Here is a 26,990-nt window from a genome sequence, read left to right on the forward strand (position 1 = left end):
AAATGGAATTTTTTGTAATGTGCCCACCCATGAAAGGTTGTAAACTTATTGTACATTAGTGCTTGTAGGTGAGCTAAATGTTTGACAATTCATGAACTGTAATGTAAAAGCGAACATAAATGTTTTCCAATCACTTCAGCCCTTCAGTAAGCAAGGTGTGATAGTCTAAGACTGGGCAGTAAAAATTATCTACCATCTAAGGGTATAATAATAGCTGTAACATAGTATGAAAAAACAAGAGAAGATTCAAAGACAAGAGTGTAAATTCTAATATACTTTACTTTGTATGATGGCATTCCTTGATATAAAATAGATTGAGATGTATTCGTATATGGTCAAACCATATCTTCATTTTCAAGCTACTGCTTTTTTGACAGTCATATCATAACAGTTAAAAATAAAGCAATTAAATGATAATTTAAAATTTTATCATATTTTTACTCTAATTCATGATTAAACATATATTTCAAAATCTTAGGAAAAACATGCATTTTATTAAACAAAAAATATGAAAATTTTTTGGATTCATCACTTAAAAATACACTAGTATCAAGTTAATTTCATTCACAAAATAAATAGTTTTAATTTGTTTTTAAAATGTGTTTAAAATCCTAAAAAGTAGAATCCAAAATTTTCAATTTTTCTTTAAGAGTGTAACAATAAAGGTGCCATGTCTTATTTATAGCACAAATTAATTTTATTAGGAATTTTGTCATAATTGTGAGACTTTTATGTAGTTTACAGTTTTGAAAGCAAAAAAAAATGGCATTCATTACATGAAAGTGGATGTTTACATATTTTATTTAGTCCTCAAGAGATTCCAAGATTACATAGAGCCAGGTGATGAAATTGATGGAGTAACATCTCCATTACGGAGGTCATTTGGAGCAGATGATGCATCTCTTTTACCACTTGGTGAACGAACCCTTATCCATAATCTTGGATTAGATATAACTGTTATAATTACAAAGGTAGGTTCCGTTATTTATTTTTTTATATGTAATAATAAGTATTTTATATTAACTATTAATATCTGTAGATCTTGTAGATTTTGTAAGTCAGCAGTTAGAATGAATGAAGTATAGGCTGATGGTTTGATGTTAAATCAGGTATGAGATAAGTCCTCATATTTGTAGATTTAGGGACTCAAAAACACACGTGTTGAACAGATTATTTTATTAATTACAAATAAAATAAAACTTGACGTTTCGACCTCTATATCGAGATCATCATCGGAAGAATACAACTGTATGCAGAACCAAGCTACATGCTCATGCTTTCTATACCAGTAAACTAAATCTACGTAGTTAATAAATCTTTTTTCTATCCTGACCTCTAGTGATAGAAAAGAAAAACAAATGAATAAAAAAAATAATAATAATAAAAAATATAAAAAAAATAAAAAATAAAATAAATAAATAAATAAATAAATAAAATATATATATATATATACATTATAAATAGATAAATGCAACTACAATAAACTGTTAGAGTCCTCATGTATTAATATTCTGGATAGTTACAAAATGATTTCTTTTGGTTGCTATTGAATGTTCTAAACACTTCACCAAGTCACCAGGTTGTCTTCTTGTAGTGGGAATTTTTCTAATGCTAGTTTAGGATGTTATACAGGTTGTAGATGGATCCTCCACATTCTTGAAATGGTGAGGCCATCATTTTTATTGAGATTTGGGTTGTGTTTGAGCATTTCACAAGACTCTTTAAATTTTCTCTCAAACCAGGTTTTGGTGCGGTGTAGGGACTTGGTATTTTTCCAGTCAATTCTATGGTATGTTTGGAGTGCATGGTCAGAAAGGCCTGTTTTACCGAAGTGGAGGTATTTAATGTGTCGTTTGTGTTCGTCTTGTCTGATTGCGATAGTTCGCCCTGTTTCCCCTATGTATGGTATGTTACATGTGCAGTGTATTTTGTATACCCCTGGGTGTGCTAGGTGTGGAAGAGGATCTTTAGAGGAACTGAGTAGGTGTCTTAGCTTATTTGGGGGTTTAAAGGTGGTTTTAATGTTGTATTTGCGAAGTGTTCTATCTATTTTTTCAGAAATGCCTCTAACATAAGGAATGGCAATAGCATATTATAATATAATAACATAATTACAATATAAGAACAAAAAAGATTTCAAGAATGCTATTGCCATTCCTTATGTTAGAGGCATTTCTGAAAAAATAGACAGAACACTTCACAAATACAACATTAAAACCACCTTTAAACCCCCAAATAAGCTAAGACACCTACTCAGTTCCTCTAAAGATCCTCTTCCACACCTAGCACACCCAATGGTATACAAAATACACTGCACATGTAACATACCATACATAGGGGAAACAGGGCGAGCTATCGCAATCAGATAAGACGAACACAAACGACACATTAAATACCTCCACTTCGGTAAAACAGGCTTTTCTGACCATGCACTCCAAACATACCATAGAATTGACTGGAAAAATACCAAGTCCCTACACCGCACCAAAACCTGGTTTGAGAGAAAATTTAAAGAGTCTTGTGAAATGCTCAAACACAACCCAAATCTCAATAAAAATGATGGCCTCACCATTTCAAGAATGTGGAGGATCCATCTACAACCTGTATAACATCCTAAACTAGCATTAGAAAAATTCCCACTACAAGAAGACAACCTGGTGACTTGGTGAAGTGTTTAGAACATTCAATAGCAACCGAAAGAAATCATTTTGTAACTATCCAGAATATTAATACATGAGGACTCTAACAGTTTATTGTAGTTGCATTTATCTATTTATAAAGTATATATATATATATTTTTTTTTATTTATTTATTTTTTTTTATTTTTTATTTTTTTATTTTTTATTTATTTATTTTTTATTCATTTGTTTTTCTTTTCTATCACTAGAGGTCAGGCTAGAAAAAAGATTTATTAACTACGTAGATTTAGTTTACTGGTATAGAAAGCATGAGCATACAGTTGTATTCTTCCGATGATGACCTCTATATAGAGGTCGAAACATCAAGTTTTATTTTATTTGTAATTAATAAAATAATCTGTTCAACACGTGTGTTTTTGAGTCCCTAAATCTACAAATATGAGTGCTGATCACCGTGTAACCCTAAAAAAAAAAAAAAAAGGTATGAGATAAGGATGCACATTATCTGCACTGTTGTTCATCTATATGATCCACATTATGAAGGAAAGTAACATTTTATACCTGATAATCCAAATTGGAGATATTAATTCTCTCTTTATGCAGATGATGTTATGCTCCTAAATAAATCCAGTACAAATATGCAGAATTTCCTAACTGAATTTAATAACTGCAATAATAAATTTTTATGAAAATCTGCAATAAAAAAGACAAAGAACCTGAAAATATGTAGGAACATAACATCAACTGCATCTTGATTGGATGTAGAACCTATAGAACAAGTAAAACATTTCACCCATTTAATCATGATTTTTAGTGAAGATTGCAAATTAAATATGGAAATAGACAACAGAAATGGCAACAAAATAGCAAATAGTGGCTACCAAAAGAAGTGAATAAATATAAAAGAGGGGGAGAGAGACCAGCTGCAAGATAGAAAGACCAGTAAAGGTGGAACAGGCAAATGCCTAATCCTTGAAGAGAAGAAATAGCAAAAACTGATATCATAGGAAATCAACTGAATAAATTAATATGGAATAAGAGAGAAATTGGTCAAAACACTAAACTAGTTATATAGAAGACAAGTGTTCAAACCAATTTTAACTTATGAATCTCAGAGATGGGTTAGAAATAAAACACTTGATCAAAGATTATAGATGACAGATATGACAATTCTGAGAAAGATTGGAGGAGTGAGTAGATGCATCAATGACATAATCATATTAAAGAGATTATTAGGATGGAACTTGATATGTTAGTATTCAGGAAAGTGTGAGCAGAACTAACCTCAGTTAAATGGAGAGAAAAATTTAACAAAATGAGTTTTTTGCTAAGATAGTAGGGAAAAAAGATCCAGAGGAAGACCAAGATATAGGTGGATTAATACAGTAAGAGAAGTGCCTTAGAAGACAGAAATATAAGATCTGATGATATTGGAGTCTTGAAAGAGCACAGTTTATTTGGAGGAAAATTTTTATTAGGAATGATTAGTAATGATGTAATGTTTTTATGATAGTAATCATAATACAGGATATTATGATTACTATCATAATATCCTGTATATTTCTTGTGTATATCAAGAATTTGATGAAAATTAATGAGCTGTTAATATTACAGATTAATTATGAATGATTTTTATGATTTGTGAAATTTATTTTACAAGATATACATACAGTAACCAACCATTTATCTGACCTCCAAAACAGCAATTCTTGAAATATTCAAACCTTAGTCAGCTGATCCCCTGAAATTACACTTTCTCTATATGCAATACAATTAGTACTTCTATGCAGTCATCAGGCCCGTGCGGAATGGACAAATGCCGCAGGTGGAAAAGTAAAAGGGTGGAAAACTTAGAGTTTATGTTACAATTATACTGCAGGCAGAAAAAATTTAAAAAAAAAAATTTAATTGGATATATCATATATTTAAAAAATATTAAATTTATATTTACATATTTATAAAGATAATTGTATTTTATTCTAATTATATAAGCTCCAAATAATTATTTTTATTTTGATAATCCCTGGGACCAGTACCATCGACAGGGTATAGCATAGAGGCAGCCTGCCTCACGGCGCTGCTTAATGAGGGCACTCATTCAGCCGTATTACGGCAGATAGATATTTTACGAAAATACAGCATTTAGTTTACCAAATAGGCGCCATTTCCCATTGACAGTTAAATATGTGCTTATTATATTTTGTTAATAAAAAAATTATAGTAAACATTTTAGAACCCACTTATTAGATACTTAAGGAACCAACCCATAAAGTATCATACAATTGAAATTCATAAAAACTTTTATAGTCTATATATATATATATATATACACACACACACAGTCAAACCCAGAAGTTACGCGGTAGTTGGGACCAACAAAAAGTGCGTGAGTCGAATTCGTGTAACTCGATATAATTTTGCATACAAACATACAAAATATTAGTTAATTGGGACCAAAGGTTTATTTACAAAAACACCTATATTTTTTAAGAAATATAATCATAATTGTAATTTAATTGTAATATAATTGTAATCATAATTGTAAAAGAAAGTTATTTCGATGTCAATGGTTTCATAAAATCTAATTGATTCGTCTGACGGCATAATGTCTTTTTCTTGTCACGCAAAATTTCTTCATACCAAGCTAATGATTTTTTTATTCCTTGCCTTTTGCCTACAGTTCGTTCCTCGTTAGAATCTATGTCCTTCAAAATCTGTAAACCTTTCTTTTATGATTGTTCTTACTGTGGATTCCTGTAGATCAAACTTCTTTGCTAGCTCACAAATTTTTATTCCACCTTCAAAATCCTTAATAATGTTGAGTTTTGTTTCCAAAGTCAATGTTTTTCTTTTTTTGCTAGCTGTAGAAGAATGGGAACGTGCTTCCTTTGAATGACATTATTATTTTTTATGTGATAAAATTTTTATCAAGAACATGACATTAAACAATCACAAGGTTTGTAGACTATAAAAATCGTGTATGAATGGAGGCCACATGAAACACGTCAGTGCTTGTTCACAGCATGTGCCAACACTGGCGAATGTGGCCAGCGCTGGAATGATACGACTAGTGGTGAAACGGGACGGGAATACGTACATATATAAAACCACGTAACTCCAGATTCGCATAAGTCGGGGTGTGACTGTATATTAAATTATATTATGCATGAATTCTCCTACTCAAATTGCAAGTCATTACTGCTCCGACTTTCGCATTGGAATGATAACTTGCTCCCTGCAGTAAACAATACGCCCTCCACAATAGCAACTATACTGCAGAAACACGAAAAACAATTAGTTTTATCATTTCACTGAATAAGGTTCACAAGCATCTGCAGACTGGGTAATATATTTCTCAACAAATAGTGCAATTACAGACAACTGGGAATATAAACACTAACTAATGAATCACATCTCCCCTCCAACAGAAACTGCTGTATAGACTCAAGCAAAACCACATGCTGCCGATGCAACATAAGGTTTTGCTTGACACTACCCCGTCATGAACGTGTTAAAACTAAGAAATATATCATCATCATCATCAAATTCCTGCCATGTACCCTAAAGGGGTGTACAGGATATGATAAAGTACTACATGAAAAAAATTACATCACTATTAATTTCCTTCCTATCTACAATTTTCCTCCAAATCAGTCTGTTACTTGTCAATACTCCAACATTATCAGATCTTATATTTCTATTGTCTAAGGCACTTTGTACCATATCAATCCACCTATATCTTGGTCTTTCCTCTGGGTCGTTTTCCTGCCAACCTGGCAGAGAACACTTGTTTTGCTAATCGTTCCCCACCCATTCTGTTTAAGTGACCATACCACCTGAGATTAGCTCTGCTAACGCATTCCTGGATGCTGACTATGTCGAGTTCTTTCCTAATATCCTCGTTTTTAATATGATATTGCCATCTGTTCACGCCTATAATCTTTCTCAGGACTCTCATATCTGCGGTCTCTAGTCTTTGGTCAAGTGTTTTACTTCTGACCCAGCTCTCAGATCCATAAGTTAAAACTGGTTTGACACTGTCTTGTATACAGCTAATTTAGTGTTCCGACTAATTTCTCTCTTATTCCATATGAATTTATTCAGTTGACTTCCCACCATACCAGCTTTGCTGATTCTGTTGTCTATTTCTATATTTAATTTACCAACTTCAGTAAAAATCGTGCCTAAATAGCTGAAATGTTTTACTTGTTCCACAGGTTCTCCATTCACAACACAGTTGACATTTTCAGTGATTCTGCCTATTTTCATTGTCTTTGTCTTTTTATTGCTGACCTTCATACCATATCTATTACAACAACTATTCAATTTAGTCAGAGACTCTTGCAGACTTGTATTGGATTTTTTAGAAGTATAACATCGTCTCCATACAGCAAAGAGCATACATTAACATCTCCAATTCTGATATCATGTTTAATACCACTTTCCTTCATAATGCGATCCATATAGATAATGAATAACAGAGAGGATAATGTACATCCTTGTCTCACACCAGATTTAACGTTAAACCATCTTCCTGTACTTCCTTCAATTCTAACTGCTGACTTACAACTCAAATAAAGACTAAGTATTGCTTGATATAATGCCCCATTGACACCATATAACTGCAGCGTATTGAATAGCTTCTCTCTTGGCACCTTGTCATATGCCTTTTCCAGATCGACAAAACTTAAATACAGATCTTTGTTATATTCCCGTGCTTTCTCGACTATTTGTCGCAAAGTGAAGATCTGATCCTGACAGCCTCTATTTGGCCTGAATCCAGCTTGTTCTTCACCAAGCTTTTCTTCCACCATCCTTCTCAACCGTTTCTCAAGTATACTTGCATATATCTTACCAGGAACACTCAGGAGGGAAATACCTCTGTAATTTTCACATGCAGTTTTATTTTCCTTTTTATATATGGGTACTATGAGAGCTCTACTCCAATGATCGGGAATTCGTCCCTCTGTCCAGGCTTTCTGAACTATGCAGTGCAGCCACTGTAAGACTCTATACTACCATACTTCAGCATTTCTGGTCGAATATCATCTACTCCTGCTGCCTTTCCACATTTCAAGCCTTTGATGGCAAAGCTGTATAACTGAGAGGAGACCTCCACATACCCTTTAAAGGAATGCGGAGAGCCAACCAGGGCTTCTGACCTGATGTCCAATCCTCATCTTCTCGTGGTGCACCCTGTTGGGTATCTACTTGGATACTGAACGGACGAGGATGGGCTGGAAATTTGGGATTTAGCCGACCAAATTGTATTCTTATTGGTTAAACCAAAATATAGAACGATGGTACAACATGACAAAATTTCATGCTGGCTGGGGCGTCGCCCGGTTAAACAAGGCCCCGGTTGTTTTTGCCAGGGAATCAGGGCGAACAGTGAAAAGTCAGCTACTGGAACAAATCTGAAAATAAACCCCAACTCAACATCACCAGAGTTAAAGATCGGTACTATCAACGTAAGAAGCCTGAATGGCAAAGAAATGGAGCTAGCTGAGGAATTAAATAAGTACCAGATCGACATAATAGGGGTGACTGAAACAAAAAAGACAAAAACTGGTGAGATCTTGCTGAGCAATAAATACAAAATGTTATATTCAGGCAATGACAATCAAGGAAAAGAAGGAGTAGCCATAGTATTCAACACAAAATACGAGGCTAATCTTCTTGAATGGCAGGCAGTCTCAAGTAGAGTAATGTGGGCGAATATGAGAATGGGGAACTGGACAATGAGACTTATTTGTGCCTATGGTCCCACAGAAGGTCTACTAAGGTAGAAGTGGAGGAATTTTTTGATGCTTTAGAAAAAGCAACTGACACAATGAAAAATGAAAAGTTGGTCCTTGTTGGGGATCTAAATAGCAGAGTAGGAAATGATTGTGAGACATACAAAAATATTTTGGGAAAATTTGGAGAAAAGAGCAAAGCTAATAATAATGGCAAATATCTGTTGGATTTCTGCTCAGGACATGGACTGGTTATTACTAACACCATGTTCCAACATAAAAATGTGCACAAATTCACATGGAGAGAAGAGACTAGGAATAAAAAAATTCTCATTGACTCTGTTATTGTTGATAGTGATGATTTCTGCCTGGTGCAGGACACCATAGTGTACAGAGGATTTGAAATGGGAAGTGATCACTATTTAGTCTTGAGCAGGATAAAATTCAATTTCAAATTGAAAAGAATAACATGTAAGAAAGTTTTAAAGTGAATAAAAGTTGAGCAGCTCTCGATGTGAGCTGTAGACTAAAATACACAAAGATTATTCAAGAAAAAATGAAAGAGTTTGAGAACAGGAATCAAACCTTGGAGATTCAGTGGCAAACTCTGAAGAAAACATTGATTGATTCTGCCAGGGAGGCATGTGGTGAGGTTGTCTGTAAGGATAAAAAAAATCAGAACTCCCTGGTGGACACAGGAAGTTAAAGAGGCAGTGAAGGAAAAGAAGAAAGCATACCAAAAGTTCCTGTCAAATAAGTCAGCTTGTGCTCTTAGAGAATATAGAATCAAATGCAAGAATGCTAAACACTGTGTAAAACTAGCTAAACAAAAGTCATGGGAGGACTTTGGCAATAATATAGAAAATAAATATCAAGAAGGTGGCAAAATATTCTGGAGGTTGTTGAAGAAGCTTAATAATGGAGGAAAGAGTGCTATAAAAGGAATTAGAGATGATAAAGGTGATGACATGAAAACAGGAGAAAAAGATATCCTTGAAGTATGGAGTAATTACTTTGAAAAACTGCTAAATGAAACAAGCAGTGATAACAGCACAGTGGTAAAAAACACTGACCAGGCATGCAGTCAGGAATACATATCCATACTTGAAGTAGAAAATGCCATCAAATGCTTGAAATGTGGAAAGGCAGCAGGAGTAGATGATATTCGACCAGAAATGCTGAAGTATGGTTGTATAAGAGTCTTACAGTGGCTGCACTGCATAGTTCAGAAAGCCTGGACAGAGGGACGAATTCCCGATGATTGGAGTAGAGCTCTCATTGTACCCATATATAAAAAGGGAAATAAAACTGCCTGTGAGAATTACAGAGGTATTTCCCTACTGAGTGTTCCTGGCAAGATCTATACAAGTATACTTGAGAAACGGTTGAGAAGAATTGTGGAAGAAAAGCTTGGTGAATAACAAGCTGGATTCTGGCCAAATAGAAGCTGTCAGGATCAGATCTTCACTTTACGACAAATAGTCGAGAAAGCATGGGAATATAACAAAGATCTGTATTTAGGTTTTGTCGATCTGGAAAAGGCATATGACAAGGTGCCAAGAGAGAAGCTATTCAATACGCTGCAGTTATATGGTGTCAATGGGGCATTATATCAAGCAATACTTAGTCTTTATTTGAGTTGTAAGTCAGCAGTTAGAATTGAAGGAAGTACAGGAAGATGGTTTAATGTTAAATCTGGTGTGAGACAAGGATGTACATTATCCCCTCTGTTATTCATTATCTATATGGATCACATTATGAAGGATAGTGGTATTAAACATGATATCAAAATTGGAGATGTTAATGTCAGCTCTTTGCTTTATGCGGATGATGTTATACTTCTAAATAAATCCGCTACAAGTCTGCAAGATTCTCTGACTAAATTGCATAGCTGTTGTAATAGATATGGTATGAAGGTCAGCAATAAAAAGACAAAGACAATGAAAATAGGCAGAATCATTGAAAATGTCAACTGTGTTGTGAATGGAGAACCTTTGGAATAAGTAAAACATTTCAGCTATTTAGGCACGATTTTTACTGAAGATGGTAAATTAAATATAGAAATAGACAACAGAATCAGCAAAGCTGGTATGGTGGGAAGTCAATTGAATAAATTCATATGGAATAAGAGAGAAATTAGTCGGAACACTAAATTAGCTGTATACAAGACAGTGTTCAAACCAGTTTTAACTTATGGATCTGAGAGCTGGGTCAGAAGTAAAACACTTGACCAAAAACTAGAGACTGCAGATATGAGAGTTCTGAGAAAGATTATAGGCGTGAACAGATGGCATCAATGGCAGTATCATATTAAAAATGAGAATATTAGGAAAGAACTTGACATAGTCAGCATCCAGGAATGCATTAGCAGAGCTAATCTCAGGTGGTATGGTCACTTAAACAGAATGGGCAAGGAAAGATTAGCAAAACAAGTGTTCTCTGCCAAGTTGGCAGGAAAATGACCCTGAGGAAGACCAAGATATGGGTGGATTGATACGGTACAAAGTACTTTAGACGATAGAAATATAAGATCTGATAATGTTGGAGTATTGACAAGTAACAGACTGATTTGGAGGAAAATTGTAGATAAGAAATTAATAATGATGTAATTTTTTTCATGTAATACTATCATATCCTGTACACCCCTTGAGGGTACATGGCCGGAATTTGATGATGATGATGATGAGTATGGATATGTATTCCTGACTGCATGCCTCGTCAGTTTTTTTTACCACTGTGCTGTCATCACCTTAAACAAATTCATCACATTTTCATTAGAGTGACATTCTAATGAATGTAATCCTTTATATGTGGTCTCTTGTTGGCACTTACTTAGCTTTGGTTTCATTTTTTTTTCATTAATTTACTATTTTGTAGTGTAAATTCCTTTGTTTGCTTTTAGTTGACTAAGAAATATTGATAAATATTGATGTTTATTTTGACTTTCTAAATTTAACAAAAGCAAAGTCTATTTTTGCCATTCGTGTGGTATGCTATGTGAATTTCTTAGTGCATACTTTGTTAAAAATATGGCTATTTGTTATTCCTTTTGTAAATTGAGTTCATTAATTTCAGTAGTGCAAAATCGAGGCATCAATACATATTGCTGATTTTTATCAGCAGTAGTTCTATGCACTACAGAACTGAAAGAAATATTGTGTTTCTTATCATAGAGTTTCATTTCCTGTTAACTGTCTCCAGAAAATTCGTATTTGCACTTCTTAAATCCATATGCTGTATATATTTTTTAAATGCTTGGAAATGAAACATTTTTTTCCAGAAATGATTCACTTATCATTTTGGGCAACGAGTAAATGTGCAGGTGGAAAGCAATTAACTTTTGGTTTTGGAATCATTCAAGCACATACACAATGCTAAGTGACTGATGTTAATTTAATCAGTTTATTGAGTCAGTTAATTGAAGGTGAGTTAGCCAATCTCATATGGAGGTAGCAGGTTTTTTCATCCTGCATATAGACAATGCAGCCTTGAAAACACACACAATTTACAGATGCAAAATACTGTTGGTGGTAGATGACATTGTGTGTTGATGGTAGTAGTGTTGTTGTGTAGTTGGGCCCTCCCACAGTGAGTCCTTGGAGGAGTCACCTAATAATAATATACTGTACACCCAGTATAATAATATACTGTACTGGGTGTACAGTATATTATTATACTGGGTGTACAGTATATTATTATACTGGGTGTACAGTATAATAATATACTGTACACCCAGTGTGCTGCCCGGTCAGTTTTACCGACCGCCCGACTAATTAATGATGTGAATTGACATGGCTAAATAATGAGCAAGAATGGAAAAATAATTTAAGACATTTTTTAATTAACAGTGATGAGAAATCGAACTGGAGAGTTGCGATACTCGTGAGACCAGCTCAATTTCTTGCACTGCAAGCCAATCTCGAGAGCTTCAGATATTCACTTTGATGCACACCTTTTTACGACTGTAAAAATAGTCGTAATTTAAAATTCTGAATAATTTTACAAATTGTTTATGTTAGTACATTATTAGTTTTGGTTTCATAACATGCATTGTCGGCCCTTGCGATATGCACGTTATTGATGTTATTTTGTCAAAATGAAATGTGAAGCATTTAAAAAATAATTATGTACTTACTGGATTTGGATAGTTGTATTACTTTCAGAAATTTTATTGTGGTATTAAGTGCTGTGTTTTGTAAAGACATTCTCGTAACGCTAACGGAGACAACACGTCAGCCATTATACATAACTTCTTGCTTGCCACTTTCATGGAGTGCGCATGCTCACATTATTTCGGTATTTTATGTGATGAAACTAAAGACATCTCAATTTTAAAACAGCTGATTGTGTACATTAAATATGTTTGTCGACTTAGAAAAGAGGTCAGGGTTAGTTTTGTATCAACTTGCAATATCATTGATGGTAAAGCCAAGACTATAACTAACAAAGTAATTGAAACCCTTGACAATCTAGTCTTAAAAACTTGTAATCTGGTGGGCCTAGGATCTGATGGAACAGCTGTCATGATTGGAAAGCAAAAGGGAGTTGCAAAACTGCTCAAAGATCAAATAGATGGACTCATGGTCAACTGTCATTGTGTAAACCACCGACTGGCTCTTGCTAGTGCCCAAGCAGCTGCTGAAGTGCCTTATTTAGTCATGTTTAATGATATCTTAAAGCAATTGTTTTTCTTCTTCCAAAATTCCTCGGTCAGGATGGCTGGTTTAACCCAAATCCAAAATATACTGAACAGTCCTCAGATTAAATTTAAAATGGTGAGTGACACTAGATGGCTGTCTGATGATTCTGCAATACAGTCTAAGAGAATGCATGGTGAGTGTTATAGCTGCATTGGAAAGAGAGGCCACCAAATGAAATGATATCACAGCTGAAGGTTTAAGTAAATATATTATTATTATTATTACGGGCAACTCCAAGGAGTCGACAGACTCATCAAGGGAGGCCCTGATATCATGTCAAGAACAACTATTCGACATTCACACAGTTTCTGTCATACCTCGCCTTGAACTCATTGACGGTCATGGCACCCACAACAGATTCTGGCAGCTTATTCCTCTCATTCACCACTCTCCAAGTAAAAAACCTAACTCTAACACTCTTGCCCAGCTTCTATGTATGGCCCCCTTGTCCTCCCACCACCAGTCCTATTCTCAAAAATATCTTCTGAATTAATCTTATAGAAGCCCTTCAGTAATTTGAATGTCTCAATCATATCACCCCTTTTCCGCCTATCAACCAATTTCTGCAACCTACAAATCTTCAACCTGTTCTCATAAGGTTCATTCCATAGACCTGATATATTCCATAAATATATCAGAATTTACAATTTCGTAGCTTCACTAATGATGCTTTCTTATGTGTTACCACATTTATCTAACTTGTCTAGATCATGGCAAAGGCAAGATGTTGACTTAACTGAAATAGAACCAGTCTTTTGAATGTTTCTTTCAAAGTTACTGCATTTATCTAACTGAAATAGAACCAGTCATAGAAGCCAGAAAACTATCCATCATATAATTGAAAGACACTCCTGGCAGTCATTTTCAAAATCTTCATCAGCATCTTTTAGGTGAATGGTCAGACCTTCACATTGATAAATACATAGGCACAGTTATTAAACATCTAGAAGTAAGATTTCCAGATATGCCAATAATTTCCTGCTTTTCAAGACTTTTCGATGCAGAAAGTCATGATTAACATGAGGCTTCTGAGATTCTTTTTGATTATTCTAGAAATGGAAATCCTGCAGTTTTAAACTATGAAAGTACTAAACTAGAATGGGCAGTTGCATCAAAAATGATTAATGGACAGTCATACAAAAATCTAGATCCAAGACAAATACTGCTGAAATTAGCAAGAACATCTGGGTTCAAAGAGTCTTTTCCAAATTTAGCAAAACTAGCTGCTGTTGGACTGGCCATACCTGTGAGCACAGCTGAATGTGAAAGGGATTTCTCTGCGTTAAAAAGGATAAAAACCTGTATGAGGAATCGCATTAGTCAGAACACTCTAAATAATCTGATGTTAATTTCACTGGAGGGACCAGATCCAACAGATTTTAATTACGAAAAAGCTGCTGACAACTGGGCTTCTAAGAAGAAGAGAAGAATTACTGTATAGAATTTTAAGCTGTGAGCATTACTAGGTTTTTCATTACTTAATGAGAAAATAAGAAAAATCCAAGTCTTGTTAGTTATAATTACTATATAAAATATTATCGTTGTTTAAAGTAATTTCTAATAAAATTACTATTTTAATTTGTTATGAAAAAGGGTCTTTCTTTAACTCACATATTCAAAATATGTGTTTTTGTAATATTCTATTGAAAATTCAGTTGTTTATGCTAAGATTTGTTTGTTTATATGGATGTTGGAATTTACATTTTTCAGTTAAATATGATGGAAACTTTTTGCATTTGAAGTTTATTTAGTATGTAACAAACACTAAAGTTATATTTACAATATTAATATTATATTAATATCAGCTTTTAGTTTGTGGTATTCCATGAAGATAATAGTAAACTCAAATTCTGAAGCTTTCACTGTTATTAGAGGGGTTGTATTTACAAATAATAGAAAATACTCTGCAGTATCTTTTTTTGTATGCCCGGCTAATGCTTCATTCCACCCGGCTGGTAAAAATTTCTCACTGTATACACCATTACAACAAAATGTTAGAAACATTTGTATAGTAAAAGTATTTCATTTAAGAATTAGTTTATTCTTTTATTATTATTATTAATTCTAGCATGGATTATCATTTAGGAGAATTATGTAATTTTACTTTTTTTTTTATTACTCCCACACATGAAAGGCAGAAGAGCCTATAACAAATGTTCTTCTTGAATTGTTGGAGGTTGTTGTCCCTCCAACAGGGGAGCAACGACAACCCAGGGGACAATAACCTCCCCTTTTTGTCGTCCCACAGGGGAGACTGTTCCACAGAATTGAGGTGGACAGAATGAAAGATCACTGGGAGCAGCAGTTTCTGTGAGTATGCATCCATTATATTCATCAAATATAATGGATGCTAGTTCTATTGAACAATGGCCATAAAAATATCTGTAGAAGAGACAATGCAGAAACTAATCTTCTATAGGAAAGTGGTTGAAGAGAGTCTGTAACTGATATGTCATTAATCAACCAGACTGCCCTTTTCTCAACAGAATCAAGAATTTTTAGGGAGGCCATAGTGTACCACCCCAAACATGAGAGCAATATTCCAAGGTTGGTCAGATTTTGGATTTATACAGAGTAAGTTACTGTTCAGCAGAAAAGTACTGTCTTGAACAGAAAAGGATGTCAAGTTTTTTGGAAGCTGATGTTGCTATAGAAGTGATATGATTGTGCCAGTAAAGGCTTGGAGTAAGAGAGATGAAGTCTTGACTGTTGAGCGCTATCAAATGTAAGTGGAGAAGAGCTGAGCCTTTTTTTGCAAGAAAACAAACCATACCGTGTTTTTTAAACATTGAAGTTGACTAAGTTGCTTTCACCACAATCAAGGGTACTGTGGAGATCGAATCAGCATACAAGGCACTTATTATAGATGATCTTAAAGCTTTGAGATGTTTGAACACTTTAAGGCTTGTCTTATGACTAGGATGAGTGGAGTGTGCTATCATCACTAAAACTATGAATACGGTTTACAGTCATTGAGAGTAGGTCATTTATATAAATCAGGAAGAGGGGGGGATGAAATGACAGAGTCCTAAAGGACACCTGCTGACAGGAAAGTCTGACAATCTATTTGCATAAGAATGAAGGTAGTATAAATAATGGTAACTTGATTAGAATCCCATGATGCCACATCCTATCAAAAGCCTTAGAGATATCAAGACAACAACACAGGTTTCTCCAAACCTTTCCATGAGATGGGTTCAGAGGTGTATGGCCAGGAGATCTCTTGTGAATCTAGATTGGCAAAATCCATATTTGTGGTCACTAATTAGATAGCAGTTTTCAGGGTGTTGAAGATGTTGACTTGATGTGAGAGCAGTAGATTGATATCTTGATGACAAGCATTTAGCTCCCTTTTTTGGGAACTGTTCGTAGTGCAAATGCCAGCTGAGTGCAGTTTAGTAAACAGATGATAAAGAACAGGGGTTAGTTCAGGAGCACGTCTATTGAGCACAATTCTTCTGATGTCTTTCTGGTAGAAGATCACAGGAGGCATGAAATGCAGTTTTCTAAGCAAAGGAGGAGGTAATTTTCCATGGTCATAGAGAAGGAGTTGGAAGAGAAGAATGAAACCAAGACATAGCCATGTCTTTAGGTAATGTTACAATGTTACCATTAGGCTGTGATAGAGGAGGTAGCACAGATGGACCAAAGTAGTGCCCAAGGACTAGAAGGTGCAGCTGCTATTGCCACAAGCAGTGAGTTTTCCACATTTATTCTTGTTGAATTTAAATTTTGCCTTTTTAATGGTGTTTTTACAAGTGCTCAGGCAACTGTGTAGGCTGTGAAGGATGCTAGTGTTTTGGTCTCAAGATGTGTGATGGGTCATTTGCTTTTCTTGGACAACTCTGGCACACTTCTTAGAGAACCATTGTTTAGATATGAGTTGGAAATTTGAACAGAACGAAGAATACAAGTTTCCATTCCAATATGGATTATTTCTGTAATTAATTCACAACAGATTTCTTCATCAGAATAATGAAAACATTAGTCTGACCACGGAAAGGGAGAGTAAAAGTCATATAAGTTTTTGGCATTGTTTTAATGCCAGTGCAGGTGAGATTATGAGCTGAAGGAAGGACAATTCACCAGAGATGAAACTTGAATGAGATTGTGATCTGAATTACCAAGAGCAGCAGTTACCTGTACAGAATACCTGGAGGGAGAACTAGTTAAGAAGAGATCCAGAATGTTGGATTAGTGAATAGGAGTGTGGGAATTTTGGTAGGGAGATGAGTGATCTGTTTTAAGTCATTACAGACATTGAAATTACCAAGAAAGATGACTTTGCTGTTTGGAAATTTTGACTGAATGAAATCAAGCTTTGAAGATAGGAAGTGAAAGAGGTCAGAATGATTACCAGAATTGAGAGAACAGTAGAGGCAGTAGATGAATGAAACAAAATGCACTTAAAAACTGAATAATATAAATTAGATGTTATGAATAATTAATGTGTTTTACTTTTATAAATATTCAAGAATTACACACTACCAGAAAAGAGTTGTCTGTTTTAACAATATGAAGTTATAGCATAAAACTATTTTACTCACTGCAGATTTTTAGTATATACTTCTGCCTCTTTGACAATCAGAAATTAGTACTGTTTGTTTTTAGAGGAATAAAACTGTTAATTACAGCATTCAAGAATGCATTACTGCAGATGCTTAGAAATTTAACTCATAACTGTGTTCTCATATCAACAATAATATCTGGTTTGAAATGCACACATTTCACATAATAAATGTATATAAGTACCGTATATAAATGAGTAAAAGTGAAACGTATGTTGCTGTTAACTTTAAACACAATGAACAAATTCCTCTAATTCTGTTTGATGTTTATACAATACTCCCTCCCCCACTCTCTCTCTCTCTCTCTCTCTCTCTCTCCCCCCCTCCCTGAAAAACAACAATAAGCATTAGTTGCACATTAGTTTATGGCTCTCAAAGAAAATATAGATAGGGAAGCTCCTAGGAAACAAGTACACCTTACTGGAGAAACAGTCGAGGAATTGAGCAAATTCGTGTACTTGGGATCCATCATTAATGTGAAGAGCTGCTGTTCAGAACACATCAAAAGAAGATTAGGAATAGCTGAAATAATGGTGAATTACTTGTCTAAAAAATCTGGAGGATGGATCTATCCTACAGGAACAAGAATTAAGGAACTGAGGATTCTAGATTCAGCTGTTTTTTCAATAGTGACTTATGGATGTGAAACTTGGAACCTAATGAAGTTTGATAGCAAAAGGATAGCTGCTTTTGAGATATTTGTGTTACAGGAGATTTTTGAGGATTTCATATACCGAAAGACGGATAAATGGATGGGTACTAGAAAGGATCAGTAGAACTTTAAGACTCCTTAAGGGTATTGACAGAACTAATCTGAAATACTGTGGACACTGAAAGAATGGAAGTAGGATTTCTCAAAAGAATAATAGAAGGTAAAGTCCCTGGAAAAAGAAGTAGACCATTCATGAGATGGATGGTGTGACTGGCAGAAAATTATACAACAGAATCACCTGGCGAGGAACTGGTGTGGCACGTTACTCTATGGGCATTTGTAGGCACCCTAGGATGTAAAGTGGGACCTCTGACAATTATTGGTTCTCAATTTTGGGAAGTTTTATGCAACCATATTTATTTAAGTTAGGTTGATTTCTGAGTGCTGTTGAAGATTCTAAAAACAGTCTTTCCTTTTTCATCATCATCATCATACGTATCAAGGATTTAGGCCTAGTATGACCTGTTCCGGCCTTAGAAGTCATAGTTTAAGAGGACGTCCTGGTTTTCTTTTTCCTAATGGCTTGTACTTTAAGGCTTGTTTTGGTAATCTTTCTGTTTTCATTCTTTGAACGTGTTCCATCCATCTATGTTTATATTTTTTAATTTTTTCAGTTACTGGGTCTTGGTTTAATTCTTTCATAATATCTTCGTTTCTTTTGTGATCAAATAGGGTATACTTTGCAGTTTTTCTCATAAACTTCATTTCTGCTGTTGTTAATCTTTGTTTGTCTTTTTGTTTTATTGTCCAGATTTCGCTTCCATACATTAAGACCGGTAGGGCTAATGTATTGTATACTTTTAGCCTGGTTTGTTTTTGAACTAGGTTTGGTTTAAATATAGAGTTAATTACTCCTGTTATTTTTAAATATTTTGCAATTTTTATGTTTATATCTTTTTCATTTTCATAAGTGATCATACATCCTAGGTAGTTAAATGAATTCACTTGTTCTAAGATATTGTTATCTAATACTATTTTAGTTCTTGCTGGATCTTGTCCTTTAAAGGCCATAGTTTTTGATTTTTCCGTTGATATTATCATACCATAATCTTTGGATATCTCATTTAGATTTAAAATAGCTTTCTGTAAGTTATCTTCAGTATTTGTAATTATTATTTGGTCGTCTGCAAAGAGGAGAGTGTTTAAGTTAACTGTAGGTGAAAGTTTAATTCCTTGATGTAAATTTTTACTCCATTTTATTATTATTTCATTTAAGTAGATATTAAAAAGAGTTGCTGAGAGGGGACATCCCTGTTGGACCCCTTGGTTTATCTCTCTTGTATACGATAGCTCATGACTTAATCTTATTTGTATTTGATTATTTTCATATATACTTGTGACAGCTTTTAGGATATTATTTGGTATTTGTCTTTCTTTTAATATGTTAAATAATATGTTTCTTTTAACTTTGTCAAATGCTTTTTCAAAGTCAATAAATGCAATATGTGTTTCTAAATTATATTCTCTTCTATTCTCTATTATTAATTTTAGGCAGAAGGCTGGGTCTATACATGATCGTCCTTTTCTAAATCCATTTTGTACCTCTAGAATAAAGTTTTCGGAATATTTCATTAGTTTGTTATTTAAGATTCTGCTGTATATTTTGTAACATGAATTTAGTATACTGATACCTCTATAGTTTTTAGGGTCATCTCTATTACCTTTCTTAAAGATAGGAATCACAATTGCTTTTTTCCATTCTATTGGGGGGATACCAGTTGAGTAAATTTTATTTAAAAATAATAAGAGTCTTCCTTTGAATCGTGTTCCTGCGTATTTATATAGTTCTGAACCTAGCTTATCTTCTCCGGGTGATTTTCCGTTTCTTGTTTCTTTCAGGCTGATTTCTAATTCTTCTTCAGTTATTTCCTTTTCATTTTCGTTAATTGTTTGCCAGTTGCCTTTTTTAAAATATTTGTCTGTCCACAGTTCTGTGTAGTAATTTAGAAATTCTTCTAATTTCAATTCAGTGTTTAATTTTATGTTTTCTTTGGTATCTGCATTTAGGTGTTTCAAAATCTTATATACATTGGGTCTTATTTTATATAAATCATGTTCCATGATTCTCTATGTCTTTTTCTGACTTCTCTTTTAGCTATGGCTCCTATTCTTTTATATCCTATTTCATCTTCTAATCTTTTACTGCTTAACCATTTGTGATAGGCTTCTTTTTTCTTTTTGATTATTTCTTTGATTGTATCATCCCAGATCTTCAGTTTTTTTCTTTTATTGAATTTTTTGGTCTTTTCTAAGCTTTCATTTGCTGCTGCATTTAGTATCGTTTTTATATTAAGCCATTTTATTTCTGTTTCTTCATTTTGTTTTATTTTATCTAGATACTGGTTAATTATTTGTTCATATAGCCATTGTACATTTGTGTCATTCAATAGTCTAGTTTTATAAACAAATGTTTCAATTTTTCTTTCTGTTCTTGTTACTTGTAGCCATTTAGGTGGTAATCTTAATTTTATTTTAACTAGGAAGTGGTCACTGCTTATTTCATATTCTCTGTGAACTCTAACATCTAGTGAAAATGTTGATGTCTTTTCATTTAATATGAAGTAATCTAATATTGATTTCCATCCTCTTGCTGCCCAAGTATATTTATGTATGTCTTTATGTTTATAGAAGGAATTCATTATTTTTAGGTTATTATAAACTACAAAGTCAATCAATGTTTTACCATTTCTGTTTAGAGTGTGTTCTCCATGTATTCCTATAATATTAATTTTCGTGTTTCCAATTCTTGCATTTAAGTCTCCTGCTAAAATTATGTAATCGTTTTTATTTATTTTATTATATATGTTTTGTAGCTGATTATAAAAATCATTATTATCCTGTTCTCTTCCTTCTTCTGGGGCATATAAACCAATTATTGTTAAATAGCCTCTATCTATTTTTATTCTAGCTTCTATTATTCTTTCATTCCATAATTTATAATGTTTTAACTGTTTTGAAAGGGAGTTATGAATCCAAATCATGACTCCTGCTTGTGCTCTTTGGTCTCTGTCAACTCCACTGTATATCACATTAAAATTTTCAGTTCTCATAGTTCCTTTTAATTTCTTTTTTGTTTCAGTGATTACTGCTATTTTAAAATTTCTTTCATTTAATAACTGGTCTAATTCTATTTCTTTATATGCTATTCCTCTTACATTCCAGTTTGCTATGTGTATTATATTTTGTCGTTTCCATTTTCGTTTTCCCTTTTCCATTCCAGGGTCGTTTCCCATAGGTTCAATCCGATTATCTTTTTCTGTCAGCTTACAAGTATGGTTATGTTCAGTGGTAGGGGTGCTACCTTAAGGCTTCTGAACTCGCCTTCTTCCGAATTTAAACCCATAGGAGGAATAGGGTATATTGAAGGGGAAAGGGTAGATTATAGAAGAAATATAGTAAGATTTATAGAGAGGACATAGTTGTAAGGCCAGAAATGAAAAGACCCCATGGCCCTCGAGTACTCTAATAGCACAAGGGTCATAAAGTAAGAAGAGTTGGCTGATAAGGCCTTATAGGAAAGATTAAAGTAAGTGGGTCTTCCTCAAAGTAGAAGAAGGAGAGGATAGATCCAGCTAGGGGTCCATGGGAGTGCTGCTTCCCTTACAATCAAGATGATTGCCCCTTATGGCCCTGTTGGTCCACGAGTCCTTATTCAGTATATTCGGACCACCCCACCATATATATATATACACACACGCACGTGCATGTACACACACACACATGGTGGGCTCCCCTATCCACCACCCAGGGGACGTGCTCTCTAGGGGTTACAGGGTCCCCTGAGAGGTCTTTCCTTTTTAAATTTACTATAGTGAGCATGGTGGGTTTCTCCCAGCAGATCCTGTTGGTTGTATCCGATACATGGTCTGCAAGGCTAGTTTGACAATAGTTGTGATTGCATATGTATGATTTGTGTTCTTCTAAATGAATAGTCACTGATTTGCCTGTCTGTCCAAAGTAAGTTAACTTGCAGGAACAGGATACTTTATAAACTCCAGGCACTGAGAGAGGAGGGAACTGATCTTTGGTAGAACGGGTGAGGGTAGCAAGTTTCTGGTGGAGCTTAAAAGTTGTGTAGAGGTTGTACTTTTTTTAAAGACCTGGCTGTTTTTTCTGATGTGCCATGGATGTAGGGGATGGTGATGGCATTTCTGAAATCCCTCTGAAGCGATGGGGAAAGAACTGATAATTTTTTACATTCTGTAATTACTGTAGCCATTGGAAAGGAAGGTGTAGTGTATGTGTTTGAGTTTGGTTGAAAGGGAGTTTCCACTGGAACAAAGATTGTATAGGCTCTATTGGTTAGTTTTAATAATGCCATATTGTTGAGAGGGGTGGTGGTAGAAAGGTTTGTGAATGTATCTGCCTGTGTTAGTAGGTTTTCTATATACAGTGAAGGAAAGGTTACCATTTGGAAGGGTAAACTATTGTTATTTTCCTTTTCCATCAAACTGGATTCTTGGATGCAGACTATTGAGGTGACAGAGGAAGGAATCTAATGTATTTTGGGCCATGAGGCCAATTAGAGAACATATCATCTATGTATCTTAGCCATATAGAAGGTTTGAGAGGGGGCTGAGTCTATTTCTAGTTTTTCAAAATTTTCCATGTAAAAATTGGCAAGAGGGGTGATGGGGGGGGGAACCCATATAGTGATTCCCTCTATTTGTCTGTAAATTTTGTTTTTCCCAAGAAAAATAACCAGAAGTGATGGTTAAATGAAACATGTGAGTGACTCTAAAGGGTGTTTCCACAGGATCTCCTCAAAGAAAACCACCATGCTCCACCACAGTAAATTTAAAATGTAAAGACTGTTTTTAGAATCTTCGGCAGCACCCAGAAATCAACCTAACTTAAATAAATACAGTGCATAAAACTTCCCAAAATTTGAGAAACAATAATTGTCAGAGTTCCTGCTTTACAAACTACAAATGTCCATAGAGGGTGCAATATTTAGATAGGACTTCAGAGTCGCCCATGTGTTTCATTTCATTTTCATTTAATATTGTATTGTCTTTGTGTTACAAGAATTGTTTGTACACCCTCTGTCCAAAAGGAAACCGAACTTTTGATAGAAAATAAAACACAGCCAATTATAATTATTCAAATAATTTATTTCAATCAATATGCTCTCCCTCAGCTTCGATATAGCATTTGACACAGTCAATTAATTCGTTCAATGAGTTTTTTATATTGGTTTTTGGGATACTATTGAGGGTCATGGTTACTGCTACTTGAATGTTTTCAATGGTGTCGTATCACTTTCCTTTCATCGGCAAATGAAGTCGGGGGGAAGAGAAAGAAGTCGCAGGGTGATAAATCAGGTGAATACGGGGAGTGATCCAACACACAACTTGGTTTTTGCTCAAAAACTGCCTCACAATGTTCAAATGATGAGATGGTGCATTATCGTGTAAAAGTGACCAGCTGCCTGCATCATGATATTCATGCCATATGCGATGAATTCTTGCTATCAATCTCTTCAAAACTTCAAGATAAAACTCACCCTTGATCGTTTGCCAGGCGGAATGAATTCTTTGTGGATAATGCCCTTGGAATCATAGAAATAAATCAGCATTGTCTTTACTTTTGACTTCTCCAAGCGACTTTTTTTTCAGATGCCTCTCTTCTGGTGGTCTCCACTCAGCACTGATGCTTTGTTTTGGGCTCATACTCAGAACACCATGTTCCGTCACCAGTAACGATCATTTCAAGGAAGTTTGAGTCCTTACGAGTGGTTTTAATGAGGTCCTTGCAGTGTTCAATTCAGTACATTTTTTGGTTGTTGGTCAACTTGTGGGGAATATATCGCGAATTCAATTTACAAAGGCCCAAACTCTCTGTCAAAATGTTGTGCACAGTTGATTTTGGAATCCTCAATTCATCTTTGATCAATCTCACGGACGATTTCAGGTTTTCTTTGATGAAATCATGCACTTTTTGGATGTTAATTAACTTCGCTCAGTGCAGTTTTTGGACAGCCCGGCTTTTTTTCGTCCTCAAGTGTCTCACGACCACTTTGAAATCGTTTTAAACCACTCGTAAACTTGAGTACGGGATAAGCATTCATCACCATATGCTTTTTGAAGCATTTGATGCGTTTTGGTAAAACTTTACCAATTTTAACACCAAAGTCAATCGCAGCTCTCTGTTTGAAACTCATTTTCCGACCGTTCGTCAAAACACACTGTCACTCGTCGCTATAACCCGGCTTCTAATGAAACAAATGTCATAAACAGTTGGCACAACACTAATGGAGGTTGTCACTTTCGACAACAAAAACATACAACAGTCACTAGTTCTATTTTCGAAAAAGCTTCCAAAGATTTGGGAAACAGTCATCACCAGAGGTCCCACCTTACATTCCAGGCCGCCTACTACTACCCTTAGAGGGCGCTCCACCTAGATAGGACTTTAGTGTCACCCACGTGGTTGGGCTTAGTATTGTAAGTTTTTGTGTGCATGTTACATTAATTGTCTTTGTAATCCCCGTAGATGTCCTAGTGACTAGGACGAAATATAGGAAGTATTAAATTCTATTTTAATTCTTTTTGAGTGTTGTAAAAAATCCATTAAACCTCCAACATAATGTCTTCACAGCACTTAAGCCTCTACACAAGGAGATTGAACTTAGTGGGAACTAAAAAACAGTATAGGAGGCCATTGTTTCAAAGAATTGAGGCTAATGGAATGAAGGAAGATGATAAGTTTGTTTGATATGTTTGGAATTGGCCGGTGTATACATGTTGGCAATTAGCTGCTCTAGTTCTCACATAGAAGAAAGTGGAGAAATGGAAGCAGTCAATCCAGAGGAGCAATGCCCATGAAAGTACCTATCAAGAGGCACAGTGTAGAAACAAACAGAGTGCCAAATTTAAGCCCTGCTATGTTGCTATGTTTATGCACTCGGAATGTGTGAATTTTGAGTGAATCAGAATAAGTAGTAATCTTAGTTATACTTTGTGTTGTTATTATTGGCAGAAGAGAATGGGAGGTGGTGGTAGTGATTAACAGTTTGCTGGCTTAGAGTTAAACTTTTCAGTTATTAAACAGGAAATGCAAAAACTGTCATTACATAAAAAGCAAGGGGGGCGAACCCATGCCTACAGATTTTGATTATTTCTTTCTTTTAAGGTGACATGGTGGTTAGCATTCATGGTGAAGAATTTATGGAGACAAAAAAAAAAAAAAAACATGTTGTAATTACTTATAATTTAAAAAAAAATAATAATAATAAAACACTCAACATTTCAACCTCTGTATTGAGATCATTATCAGAAAAACATACGTATGCATAGGACACAAGCTACATGACACTACACAAAAGTAAGATAAATCTAAATGTGCTATCATTTATCCTAGCCTGACCTTGGGATTTAAGGTATGGGTAGTAGGGTTAGCACCTCTGCCTTCTCAGCAGTCACATCAAAATATTTGGTGGCTAGGTGGAATTGGCCAGTGGCCACACCCTGGGACCTTGCCTCGACTGGCATGCAAAACTAAACGAGGGTATCAGCATTTTATGCTGTAGTGAAGTAGAGTTTCTCCTCCTTGTTGCACTTGAAGACTGGAATGACTGAGTTAGCAGATGACCAAAATTTATTTTGACAATGGTAATAAAGGCATGACAACAAACTATGTGACATAGTCCGGGCACACTATGAGACAAAACAGAGATGTGGCCAGTCACCGTGGAAGAGACAGGAACCTCACCACGTAACTTTCCGTAGTAAACCATAAAACAGAGAACTATGTTTGTCTCTTGGAAACATTACAGGGAAGAAGAGAAAGAAACTCGGGAATGTAAGATGGATACTATGAAAATAGCATATGACAAAGAAACCTTAAACTCTCCAGAGAGGGCATCTCCTGATCCTTCATGTCTGAAAAAATATCAAGAATCTTCTCCTGAGGCTTGCAACTTGAAATGTAAGGACTTTATATGAAGCTGGGAAGTTAGATAACCTTTTACAAGAACTTGAAGCAATGAAAATTGACATTGCTGGTATCAGTGAAGTCAAATGGACTAATAATGGAAAAATAAACAGAAAGAGCCATTCAATTATATACTTATATGGAGACAGTCATAGGAATGGAGTAGTATTTGTACTAAAAAATAAGATTGCACAATCCTTACTTGGATTTTGACCCATAAGTGACAAGATAATTGCATTAAAAATTGCAGATGAACTTTTTAATATTTTTATTATCCACATATATGCACCTACTTCTGATTACCCAGATGAAGATGTAGAATGTTTCTATGAATCAAAATGCACTTAACAATGCTAAATCAGATGACATAACTATTGTTATGGGAGATCTAAATGCTAAAGTAGGCTCAGAAAAGATCTTTTTCATCATGGGAAACCAAGGCCTGGAACATAGAAATCCAAGAGGAGAAAGATTGATACAGTTCTGTGAAGAAAACAATCTGGTAATAGCAAATGCTTTATTTAGCCACCCTTCTAGAAGATTTTACACATGGAAAAGTCCTGGAGACAGCTGTAGGAACCAGATTGACTATATAATGATTAAAAAAAATTCTTGAATAACATCTTACAAGCCAAAACATACCCAGGGGCTGATATTGGATCAGACTACAATCCTGTTGTCATTAAAGCAGCAATAA

General features: G+C 34.8%; 1 protein-coding gene across 1 annotated transcript in view; it reads left to right on the top strand.

The window, feature by feature from the left end:
- Dlic (dynein light intermediate chain) overlaps positions 1 to 26,990 on the top strand; it is a 225,422-nt gene that overhangs the window by 67,801 nt on the left and 130,631 nt on the right. Inside the window, exon 5 of the mRNA XM_090401278.1 lies at positions 808 to 971. Within this exon, the coding sequence (XP_090257404.1) occupies positions 808 to 971 (164 nt within the window). The remainder of the gene's footprint in view (positions 1 to 807; positions 972 to 26,990) is intronic.

This window comes from Typopeltis vanoorti, chromosome 12 (assembly GCF_054136105.1).
Source record: "Typopeltis vanoorti isolate ZY-2024b chromosome 12, IOZ_Tvanoo_1.0, whole genome shotgun sequence".
NCBI classification, from domain to species: domain Eukaryota; kingdom Metazoa; phylum Arthropoda; class Arachnida; order Uropygi; family Thelyphonidae; genus Typopeltis; species Typopeltis vanoorti.